Here is a 12,549-nt window from a genome sequence, read left to right on the forward strand (position 1 = left end):
CCATCACATCTTTTGGTCCTGTCTGGTTTTAAATACTTACTGTAATTATATTTGTATAGAAATCAAAAATGTCTTAAAAACTGAAAGTATGTACTGAAGTAAAGGGTGGAAAAGCAGCCTGGTCAATGACTGATGAGGTCTCATTCATTCATTTCCGTAACTGCTTATCCTCTTGAGGGTTGTGGGGGTGCTGGAGCCTATCCCAGCTGACACTGGGCGAGAGGCAGGGTACACCCTGGATAGGTCACTAGACTCTCACAGGGCTGACACATAGAGACAGACAACCATTCACGCTCACATTCACACCTACGGACAATTTAGAGTCACCAATTAACCTGCATGTCTTTGGACTGTGGGAGGAAGCTGGAGTACCTGGGTGTACCACGCTGACACGGGGAGAACCGACAGGCTCCGCACAGAGGGGCTCCCTCCCTGATTTGAACCAGGAACCCTCTTGCTGTGAGGTGACAGTGCTAACCACTACACCACTGTGCCGCCCACACATATAGATGTGAGGCCAGACATACAAGTTATAGGAAAACATGAATGGTATATTTTGTATGCTTTCATACTTGTGCCTCATTTTAGCCCGTACTTCACCACTCAGTCCAACTTCCTATTTCACTGAAGCGTGCACTGCAATGTCCTGCAAAACCACATCCATCCAGTTTTTAAGGAGTCCCTTGCTGATACACTCATCTATTCCACTTGACAATAGGACAATAGGAAAGAGTCGACAAAAGACAAACAGATAAAACAAGACCAGAAGCTTCCTCCAGATTATTATGAAGATGGTGATTTTAATGTGTTTAAAACACAATAAATCATTAAAAGCTTGCATGTTTAAAAACTCTATAAGGAAGGGGGGGAATAAAGAAACAACTGAACAGATCCCAAATCAGCGCTCCCGGGGGGGTCACAGCTCATCAGACACTTGGCAAGATCAGTGTTTTTCCTGGACTGTCATTAGAAAGGCCAGCTAATGTCCCACATCCTGTGGCAATGATGAGAAAACAATGTGACAACTGCTCACAAATGCATGTTTGTAAAATGTTTTGTTTCATGTTACAACTCTGGCTCTGTACACGGATAGTGCAAAAAACAATAAATAAATAAATAAAATATTTTCTTTAAAAACACATTTTAGACATAGTTGCCCTCCGCTCTGCACCAGAGCCAACACACTGGACTCATGCTCCTGATTCCCGAGGGTGAGAGATCAAATTCTTTGGAGTTTAAAGGTCTCCGGCCTCAGATACACTTTATTATGATTAGCATAACACAGACAAAATAAATAACATTAACGTCAGACATTATCCTCAACTGTTGCCATGAGTCTGAATCAGCGGGCAGTTAGATACAAAAATAAGATTTAAAATAAACTGAAAATAACTGATGCTCAAAGGACATATACAGTTTTATCTACACTGATAAAGCTCACCCATGCGAGGGTGTAAAAGACATTTAATTGATGCAGCAGCTGTCCCCTTCAATTATCTGTGAATGTCAGCAACATTTAGATGCCCATGATTTTGTTCTGCCTCTTTGCTCTGCCTGCCGCTATCTGTCACAAATGAACGTTGAGAATATTTTTAAAGACTCGTTTGAAGTTCCCGTTGCAGAGCGGGTATATAAAAGGGTTGAGAGTGGAGTTCATGTATCCTAACCATATGGTGAACATGTGGAGGTCGTGGTGCACGCACTCTCTGCAGAATGCCATGACCATGAAAGCTATGAAGTACGGTATCCAACACAGCAAGAAAGCAGCAATTATAAAGCCGAGCTGCTTGGCTGCCTTGTGCTCCTTATGGATCCTCAGGCTCTGGATACGCTGACGTGATTGGTCAATAAACCGTTGCCACGTCTGTCTAAGGGTCACGGCATTAGCTGGGTCTAATTTGGCATCTTCGACCCCTTCCTCTATCCAGGGCAGAGCGTGACTGGGGTTGTAGTTGTTGTCGAGCACAGAGGTGTATCTCTGCACGTCTGAAACCTGACTGATATCACAGACGCCGCTCACTGACTTTGGCACTGTGACGTGGCATTCGTTTAAAGACGTCTGAAGTTTGTAATCATTATTCCCCTCTGGACAAATAATGTCCTTTGGCACCGGAGGTTGACTCAGGGGCACTTCAGTGTCTGACTGCTTCTCCTCAGGAGACAGGGAGCACCTTTTGACTTTCTGTGCCATTCTGAGTCTTTTGGTTGTCATGGCGAGCAATGACGTCTGCTGGCACTTCACACCAATTTTTCTGTGAGATCTGGATGAAGCTGTTTTAGTTTTATCAGGATCCTCGAGGGAATATGGCTGATCTAGAGTGTTCTGGTCCAACAGGCGCTGTTTTTTAGAGAGTTTCATCGGGACGTTACATTCCCTCTTGGGTGATGTGGAGTGATTTCTCACTGGTGTTTGGGCATTTTGTCCATGCTCGTTTTCCCCAAATGAATCGGTCGGATGAATGATTCTCTCTCTGTCCCTCAGATGTTGCCTCACTGCCAAGTAGATGTGTGTGTAAAACCACAGCATCAAAATGGAGGGCACGTAGAAGTTGAAGACAGCAGTGATAACTTTAAACCATGTGACAAAGCGAAAATCCGTGTCACACTTGTTCTCCTCCTCGGGTTTAAGGTCCACATGTGTGAAAGACCTCCATCCTAAAATTGGAATAATCCACATCATCGACAGCAGCCAGGCTCCAGAAATCATCACACTCGCCTTTCCCCTTGTGCGATATTTCAGATACTTGAGCGGCTGTCTGACGGAGCGGTATCGATCCAAACACAGGATAAACAAGCTGAAAATTGAGGCCGTGCTTGCCACATAGTCCATAATAAGCCAAAATTGGCAGACAGCCCGTCCCAGCTTCCATTCATCCTCCAACAAATACACCAGATTTAGAGGCATAACTGTGGTCCCCACGATCAGATCTGCCAGAGACAGGCTGACGATGTAGAGGTTCCCCACCGTGTGCAGGCTCTTCTCTCTCTTGATGGCGTAGAGGACGAGCAGGTTCATCATAATGGTGAGGAGAGACAGAAGTCCCAGACAGACCCCCAGCAGGGCATTGTGGAAGCAGCCATGCAGAGTCAGGGTGTGATTGCTCCTCAGGGAGTCAGCGTCGAGGAGGCCGCTCCAGCTGTTGTTGCTGTTATTGACGTAGATGTTGGTGCTGAGGCGAGGAGGTACTGTGGAAGGTGACAGACCAGATTCCATCATGGTAGGTGAGACGGTCACCTACAGATCCAGTCATATCATGGAAAACTGTAGTGACAGTGTGTCTCAAACTGTCGGCCAAAACATGTATGGTACAGCAGGTTTCAGTGGTGTGTTTACTCAGTTTGGATCCAACACTTGCAGCGTAATGACCTGTGCAACTTTATATTTAAAAAAAGATATCCTTCACATGCTGGAGAAGGTGTAAATCAGTGTTGTCTTGATGTGTAGTCCATTTGTTATAGAAATCCACACTGTTTAACACCTGGAAACATAAAGAAAACACGTTTAAAATTGACACACACTTTTATTTCCTCTCCTCTTCACTCAATTTTTTTTTTTAATGTTTAATTTATTGTTACTTTAACATCTGTCCTTCACTGTGCAGAGTTTGCAACTACAACACCGTGGCTCAGAGGTAGAGCGGGTCATCTACTACTTAAATAATCGGAGGTTTGATCCCCAGCTCCTCCAGTCTGCATATCAAAGTATCCTTTGCCAAGATACTGAACCCCAAAACACCAATGGATGATTGCTGTGTAGCAGGTGGCATCATGTATGTGTGAATGTGGCGTAGTGTAAAAGTGCTTTGAGTGGTCAGAAGACTAGAAAGGTGCTTTACAAGTGCAGTCCATTTACCATTTTACATCCACCTGCTGAAGTAGGAAAGTGGCTCTGTCCTCCCTTTAAATCTCAGTTTAAGTTTAAGACATGCACATGTCACCACGGTTTTGTGACATAGTGACTAGTTGAGAGGACAAGCATGGTCCAACATGCAACTTACACAAGTGTATGATTATGATTATATTTGCCAATCATTGTTTAGAGCAGTGGTGCATGGTTGCCTGTGGTAGCATAGCATTTTTTTATTTATTCATATTTTTTAATCAACATATTGAGGGGGCGACATTTTGAGCATAACTGAAGTAATAATAATTTTTTTTATAGCACTTATCTACACAAGGTTACAAAGTGCTTCACAAAGTGCACTGAAATAGGACAATTTAACAGTACAAAGGAAATCAACGCAGATGTTGCAAATCACAATAGTACAAATCAGGCATTAAAGGGGAAAGCTTTCCTATAAAAATATGTTTTAAGCAATGATTTAAAAACGGGTAATGTGCCAGTCTAATCTCCTCAAGCAGAGAGTTTCAGAGCTTCGGGGCCTTGATGGTAAAAGCCTGGTCACCTCTAGCCACCAGCCTTGATCTAGGGACAACTAGTGAGGGTCGAGGATCTCAGGTCACGACTTGGAGCGCAGGTGCTAAGAAGCACAGTTATATAACTCGTTGCTAAACCATGTTGAACTTTAAAAGTTATTTAAAGAACCTCAAAATCAATTTTGAAGGTAACTGGCAAACAGTGGAGGGAGGCGAGAATTGGGGTGATATGTGGCCTACGATTTGTCCCAGTTAAAATACGGGCTGCAGCATTCTGCGCTAGTTGAAGCCAAGTTACCGAAGATTTAGACACGTATACAGTGCATTGCAGTAGTCGAGGCCCAAGAATATATAAGCATGAATAAGCTTTTCTAGGTCAGAAAAAGATGCAACTGATTTGATTTTGATTATATTTCTTAGGTGGAAGTAGCAAGATTTAATGAGAATATTGGGATTATTTGGTGGAGGAGTCCTTCTCAAGGTATACTGTAAATACTGCCTTCATCTATGTGCGAGTAAAGCTTTAACTTTTGCAGCTGGTTGAGGTTTTTCCTACTTTATACACACTTAAGTAGTTTTTAGTTTTAAAAAAAAGGTTCAACAATATACACTATATATACATTCAGACGCATTATGAAACTTAAATACAGCTCGACGTCTCCTGTAATCCTTTTTCTTTGTTGGTTTGGTTGTACAGTATTCCTTGGCTAAAATCTCTATCTTGCTCTTTGCCTTTCGCTGTCCAGCTGGCTTCCTTTAACACTCACACAAAGGGGAGGGTGGCAAATCCCATCAATGACACAGCAGTGGACAATCTGTGTGATTGGAGAAAAGGAGGCAATAAAATGCTGCTGGTGTTGCATGATTTATAAAAATCCTACACTGCAGCGTGTTTGATAACATATTTGACGCTGCAAAACACAGCAAGACCACTCACATGTATAAAACATGCCAATAGGCTGCCGGAAAATCTTAACCATATAATTTATCTGGACAGTATGGGGTATTGATTTTTAAGAGAGTAGATTGAAATAATTTTTTTTGTACATTGCTTGTGCAGACTTGTCTCTGTGTGACACATCTGTGAATTGAAACACGTCATTTGGCCTTTTTAGGACACTTTGTTTATAACCACTTATTTTTTTATTATCATCCAACAAAAGAGAATTATCAAGTGTGTTATTTTGCTAAGGAGACCATCACATCCCACGCATATTGAATCATTCCTCACAACAACAACAACAACAAAACTAAGAATAAAAGTGCTGCTTGGAATCTATAATGCCAGTGAGAATAAAAGTCCTTCTGTCTGCTACAGCGAAAGTAAACCTGCTAAATTAATAGATAAAATGATAAAAACTTTAAGACTATGGGCATGTGAGGTAGAAGAAAAATACACATACGTATATGTAAACATGACAGTAATCATTCACGGTTCAAGAGAGGAAGGAAGGAAGATGTGTTGCTGATTGACAAAACAGAAATCCTGCAGGAAAACAATTTTTTATTCCTATTAAATTAATTTCTAAAATGGCTATGACTACATCTTGTATCTGTGGCTGCTTACACTCAGAGAAAGGAAGAATAAAAAACACCAAGTGTTTAGTGCTTATAGTGGGAGGGAAAAAAACCTTTCACTGAACACAGCTGAGAGGTTTTTCAGCAGAGCACCCTCAGAAAATGACTCATAACTGTCATCCTGGTTTTGGTATTAAAATGGGGTGATGCTGGTAAAGATTTCTTTGCTCTCCTCAACCCACGGTGTTTACGTCTCCTTGCCTCCACCAATCCAATAAATAAATAACCAAGAGAGACTTAAGTAGCCTACTGGAAGTAGTTAATAAACTATGCGTGGTGTGCATCACCTTCCAGCGTCATCATGTCACCAGGTGGAGACTGACAGGAGCATATTGCTGAAATTAAGTTTTCAAATTGGTGTTGAGGTCGATTTTATGGCCACGTGCACCAATTCACACGTGAAGGGCAAACTACAACACCCATGCATACAGTATTTTGCATCCACGCTTAGTAACTTTAATTGAATCCACTCTTACATCATGTATAATAGTTTCCATAAACCTCCTTGGCTTTGAATCTGAATTTGTGATTGTAAACATTTTTCCTCGCTGTGTTCATATCCTTTGTGTTTATACAATAACTGCCTCCGCAACACAAATATTTAGGAGCCATATTACTCACCGAATTCGCAAAGAATAACAAGATAAAGAGGGATGGATGGCAGGAGAGAGGGGGGAAGAAAACGGAGTGTTTTCTGCGTTTGAGCGCACGACACACTTCTTCCTTATCGCACCAGAAAAGGACAGGATATTTATCCAAGCTTAATTGTTGAATAGGATTATGTGTAATGACCGCAGCCTGTCTGATTTCATTAGAAAAGAGCGGAAACACAGATTAATCTGCTGTCCTGTTGAGACCTGTTGGAGCCCATCTATCAAAATGAATAATGGCTCCGGTGCGAAATACTACAGGTCGGTGCGCAGACGGACACCTGTTGAGCCGCTGCGTAAAAACTCTGAGGCGCACAGCACAATAAACACATGCATGTTTTATAGCAGGATACTGACACGGCTTTTCAGTCAGTTGCCATAAAATAAAGTTTATCATATAAGTTATTTCAGTCTGTATATGCAGGAAAAATCCGTCTCTAGACTCACCAGTCATGGATTTCCAGGAAAGTCGGTGTTTTTCCAGCTGGTATTCCGGGTGCAAACCACAAATCGAGTGAAGGATAGAGGTTGAGATTGCAAAGAAAAAGCCTCCCTCCCTCCCCCTTTTCTTTCTCTCCCTCCAGCTCTCTCTCCCTCTCTCTCTCTGTCTCTGTCTCTCTGAACTAAACACAGACTTTGGAGTTTACATGATATCCCGATCAGCTGTTGCAGCCATAAAATTACCTTGTTACTGGAATGGATTTCCACCTGATGGAGTGGCGCGTTATGACTGGTGTATGATTCACTGGACTGTTACAGCAGGCTGAGCAACTTCCTCCATGTCATGAACCCAGTCTTACTGGACACACAGTGTTGGGTCTTTCTGCATCATCTGCAGGTTTGGCAACGCTACTAAGGCGCAGAAACTGACTGTCAGAATAACTGTAAGAGATGGGCAGTAGACTAATAGGGCTTATTTTACCAAGTATGGAATGTATCTCAGACAGAAAGACGAGGAAGGCAAACAACGTTGTGCCTTGCCTCCTCATTTAAAGGTCCAGTGTGCAGGATTTACGGGGATATATTGGCAGAAATTGAATATAATGTAATAAGTATTTTTTCTTGTGTGTGTAATCACCTGGAAATAAGAATCGTTGTGTTTTCATGACCTTAAGCGGGATTCATCAAAGCCTACACACCAGGATTACACTGTTGTAAAATTTAGACTGCAGTTACATCTTCAAAACACTAGTCAGCGGAGGGGTTTCTGTAAGTGCTGTGAAGTTTAGTTGATTCAAAACACAACCTAAACACACATTAACCACGGCTTAATAGCGACAGTTTCAAACACAACTACACAAATCAGCTTCACTATAACTCGCAGCATTCACAGACAAACACTTGTCTTTATCTGAACACATTTTCCCCACAAATACAATGTGCTAATGTTTTTAGCATAAGCCTATGGCATTTTACATTGTATAAATTAGCCTAGCAGCTAGCGGACTTTTCCTCTACTCATATGAATCCAGGGACGACAGCAGCATTTAATAAAGGTTACGTTACAAAATTCGGCTCTATTACAGCTCACAAGGTTCACCGACAAAAATGTTTTCCAAACAAATACAACATGCTAACGTTATTAGTACAAGCCTATGGCGTTTTACATTGTATAAATTAGCCTAGTGACAAGCTGAGATTTCCTCTACTCATATGAAGCCAGGATAAATCACACAAAAGACCTAAAACGCGATTTTTGTGGAGGCTTTATTGTCTTCACAGTTTATTGTTTCTTATCTGTGAAATTAAAGTAAATAACAGCTTTATTTCCTCTGAGGGAAATGGTTTCAACTTACAAAAATAGACAGGAGGTCTGCATCGCCACAACGTGTCGATAACTTTCTGGGGAGGTGCACGTCAGGCTACAGCGTAGGTTACGGTGACGACACAGAGCCTTCGCCGTAGGTATGGTATTGTTTTGACGCAGAAGTATAAATCCTGCTTTAGAATGAGCTGTTTATATCTACATAGGGAGCGGGTCCTAATTTGCCATGTTGCACCGCCTTATTTTTACAGTAGCCCAGAATGGCCAAACTTAACACTGGCTCCACATAGGGCCATTCACGTTTTCATATCGGCCCCCATAGTTAGAAGCCCAACTACAGCTAGCAGCGTCGGAGTTACACTGATTTGTAATGTGAAACTGCTTTACTGTGTTTAAATCACAGGTTCTGTTTGTTCTGGAAAGGACGAGACCTCTACATATAATTTGGCATACAGTAAAAGCCTCCTGAATGTCTGGATCACACTTAACCTTTAATTTGTTGTCATTTGGGTGACAGTATTGCCTCTGTTCAGTAATAGATCCAAGTTCTCGTTTGTTCCAAAAGCCATTACAGACTAGTGCCTTGTCCCCTCTACACTATGGCTGCTCCTGCCTGGTCCTAAAAGATGTCCAGATGGTCTGGTCTGTCCTCCTCCCAGTATGTTATATGAACAAGTATGTGTGTTATGTCTACGTAAGTCTATTGATGATTTCTGTATGTTTGTCAGTGACCTTCATGATATTAGTAAGTGTGTGGGTACTTTGAGATGTTGCAATGAAACTCCCGTGAGAGCAGAAGCTGTATGGATTATGAGACAGGACTAAGGACAGCAGTAACAAGTGACCATGGCGACATCATGAATTTGTCCAAACACAACACACAAGCTCGAATGATGAAACTCAGTGTGCTCTGTGTCCAGCAGAGGCAGTTGTCTTCCTGCTGTTTACCAAAAGTCCAAGAACACACTGCTATTAGTGTTATCAAGTTCACTCAGCAGCAAGCCTAATACTGAAGCATACAGTGAGTTTATGTTCCTCACACAGTTTCAGCCGTCGTTTGCATAGCCTTTTATTTCACTTGTCTCTGCACCTGAAGAGCCAATGTGACTAGATATATCATTAGCTGTCGCATGGCATCATGTCCACCCACAGCAAATGTATCTCACTTTCTCCAGTGTGTGGGTTTAGGTGCATAAGAATGACTGCCTGGTTTAACATGGGTGCTTGCCACCAATCTGTTCTGAATTTAAAGAGGTATTTCACTGCCAGAAAGATGGCCTTTTAATAAAACTAGGATGTCTATGCAGTAGGAAGACGCAACACTTTTGAAAGTGGTGTGATAAAACCAGAGAAAATGGAGGAAAAGGATGCTTTTGATCAGGAGGTAGAAAACATACAACTACCAGAATGCACCAGACCAACAGACGCTCCTGCTGGTGGTTGACGTAATGCACAATGGCAGCTGGCTGGCAAGAAACAATCTCAATCTCTTACAACTAAATAGCAAGCTGAAACATTTCTGAGAACGTGAGGTGAAAAATAAGCAACTCAGGAACAGAGACTTGGTTCATGTTTGATCAACACTGCTGAGTTTTACTGTGCAGGAAACAGTATGGTGCCCACTTCCTGTTCACAAACTCACTATTACAGTTAATCACAGCACTAGAATATGTTTCTAAAAACATTGTAGATGAGAAATAGGCAATACGGTAGCACAATCCTGATATATATTCGATTAGCACTGCCTAGTTTTACCGTTTGATTGGATTTTAGTCGACCTTTGTGAGAGAGAGGTGGGTCTGTCTCTTGATCTGCTTCTGTACTTTTTGTGTCCACGGTTGCGGCATGAGTGGCGAGCAATACAAAAATGCCAAAGTACAGGTTCTAGCTCGAGCAACAGCCGAGAGCCAGCGAAACTCCACCAAATGACATAAATTATGTCTGTGCACAGACTACTGATATAAATTACATCATCCAGCAGAATTTCACCAGGGGGCGTGGAGGGATATCCACTGGTTAGATGGAGGGAAGTTTACTGCCGTTCATTTACACACACTACCAACATTGTTTTGATACAAAGCTGGTTGAAAATCTGCGAAGTACCCTTTTAAGTCATAGCTCACCTAAGAAATACTTTACTACTAGAAAGATGGTCTTTTCATAAAACTAGACTGTATATGTAGAAGACAGAGAGAGAAAACAGATAAAAAGGGCTGTGGCATCGGTTTTACTCAAGAGGTAGAAAACCTGCAACTACCAGAATGCACTGCACCATACGTGCTTCCACTGGTGGCTGATGTATTGCCAGCTTGGCCGTTTTTCCACAGGGAAACAATGGCAACCAGCTGGTAACAAACCATACCACATTACAGTTAAGATAAAATATGTTTCTGAAAAATAGGCAATGCAGTAATAGAATATTGGTTCATATTTGATCAGCACTGCTCAGTTTTACTGTTTGATCTTTTCACCCTCCTTTTTACAATACAGGAAACACTATGGCACAAATTCTCATATTACAGCCAAACAGTGCACTAAAATATGTTTCTGAAGACATTTTAGGAGAGAAATAGGCAATACAGTAACACAATCTTGGTTTATATTTGTGCAACACTGCCTTGTTTTACAGACTGACTGGAGTTTGGGTGTCCAAAAATGCTGAAGTACAAACTGTAGCTCCAGCAACAGCCCTGGAGCCACCGAAAATCCACCAGATAGGATTTGAGCTAAGGGATGAGCAGGGAGATCTGGGTGCTGTAAGATGGAGGGAAGTTTTTTTTTTTTTTTTTAAGATATTTTTTAGGGCATTTTTGCCTTTAATTGATAGGACAGTCAAGTGTGAAGGGGGAAGAAGAAAGAGAGGGAGTGACATGTAGCACAGGGCCACAGGCTGGAGTCGAACCCGGGCTGCTGCGGCAACAGCCTTGTACATGGGGCACCTGCTCTATCCACTAAGCCACCGACGCCCCAGATGGAGTGAAGTTTGCCACACTTTATTTACACATACGACCCACAATGCAATGACACAAAGCTGGTTGAAAATCGGCAAAGTATATCTGTAAAATAAAATGATATTTTGTAGCATATGAATCAGTTGCATTTCCTTGGAAAGTATCCAAGAAGGTAGCCTGCCACAAAAATATCAGCTCTGAAAAATAAACATAGCAGCAGTGTCAAACCAGTAGCTCTGGATAAAGTGAAAGTTTGGATAGAGGGAGGGTTGTAAATGTTGCAATGGTTTTATTGTGTCTTGTTTTAAAGTTTTATTACAACCGTCACTGACCCAGAAACTGTCATACTGTAGCACTTGTTTTGCACATACAGTAAATCACTTGCTTACAGTCTCTTTTCAAGGCCATATTTCATGATACATATTATAGTTGTAGCCTATTTTTGTTGTAAAGGACTTCACTTGAATTAAAAATCCATTTTTATAACGAACATCTCTAAAACATCTAACACCTCACACTGCAGCTTTCAAAAAAACCTCAAGTGTCAGGTTGCTTCTCGAACAATACAAACACACTGTGAGTGTTATTTCACAGTCAACATGTCCTAACAGATGCTAAACAGTTGGCCCATCAGAGGATGTTTGAACTGATGTGACATTTTCCAACTGTAAACTGAGATTTTCTGAATATGCACTCTCGAGGGCATCGGGTTGCATTTCAGGGAGAGCTCTGACAAAATATCAAGCGTGTTTGATAACATTCAGCACATCTCACAGTGATGGGGAGATGAGGCTCCCAATGACGCTGCTGATGTGCTGATTCTGAGAATTAGTCTGGGATTCATTTGGGCTTTGACGCAATGTGAAATGATTACTTGGACAAAGGAGATTTGGATGTGTGCAACCTGATGGCAGCATGGCGACTGTAGGGGAAAGTTCACAAGGTCAGAAAACTATTTTTGTTGAAAGTATATATTTATGATAAGGTGGGTCAGGAGATGCACACTTAAAGGAACAGTCTGCTGCCCTCGTCCACAGCAGTACATTAGTCCAGTCTGCTTCTCCAAACGGACCACCCTTTACTATATTAAAATACTATGTTAAATACTATGGTTAAAGGGGCAGTAAGCGAAATTCATCATTTCTAGACTGAAGGAATTAAAAAATTGCTATGTGAAGAACTAGAGGTGTAATTTCATCTGGAGTATAGCATGACCTCTCCAGCCCCC

At 41.7% G+C, this 12,549-nt stretch overlaps 1 protein-coding gene across 1 annotated transcript; it reads right to left on the reverse strand.

The window, feature by feature from the left end:
* Positions 1 to 791: 791 nt before the first annotated feature.
* Positions 792 to 7,403, reverse strand: hrh1 (histamine receptor H1). The gene is made up of 2 exons (XM_033627602.2): positions 7,053 to 7,403; positions 792 to 3,479 (listed from the first exon to the last, which is right to left on the reverse strand). The coding sequence occupies exon 2, from the start codon at positions 3,215 to 3,217 to the stop codon at positions 1,568 to 1,570; it is 1,650 nt and encodes a 549-aa protein (XP_033483493.2). The 5' UTR covers positions 3,218 to 3,479; positions 7,053 to 7,403; the 3' UTR covers positions 792 to 1,567.
* Between the last annotated feature and the right edge of the window lie 5,146 nt (positions 7,404 to 12,549).

Source organism: Epinephelus lanceolatus, chromosome 1, assembly GCF_041903045.1.
Source record: "Epinephelus lanceolatus isolate andai-2023 chromosome 1, ASM4190304v1, whole genome shotgun sequence".
NCBI lineage: Eukaryota > Metazoa > Chordata > Actinopteri > Perciformes > Serranidae > Epinephelus > Epinephelus lanceolatus.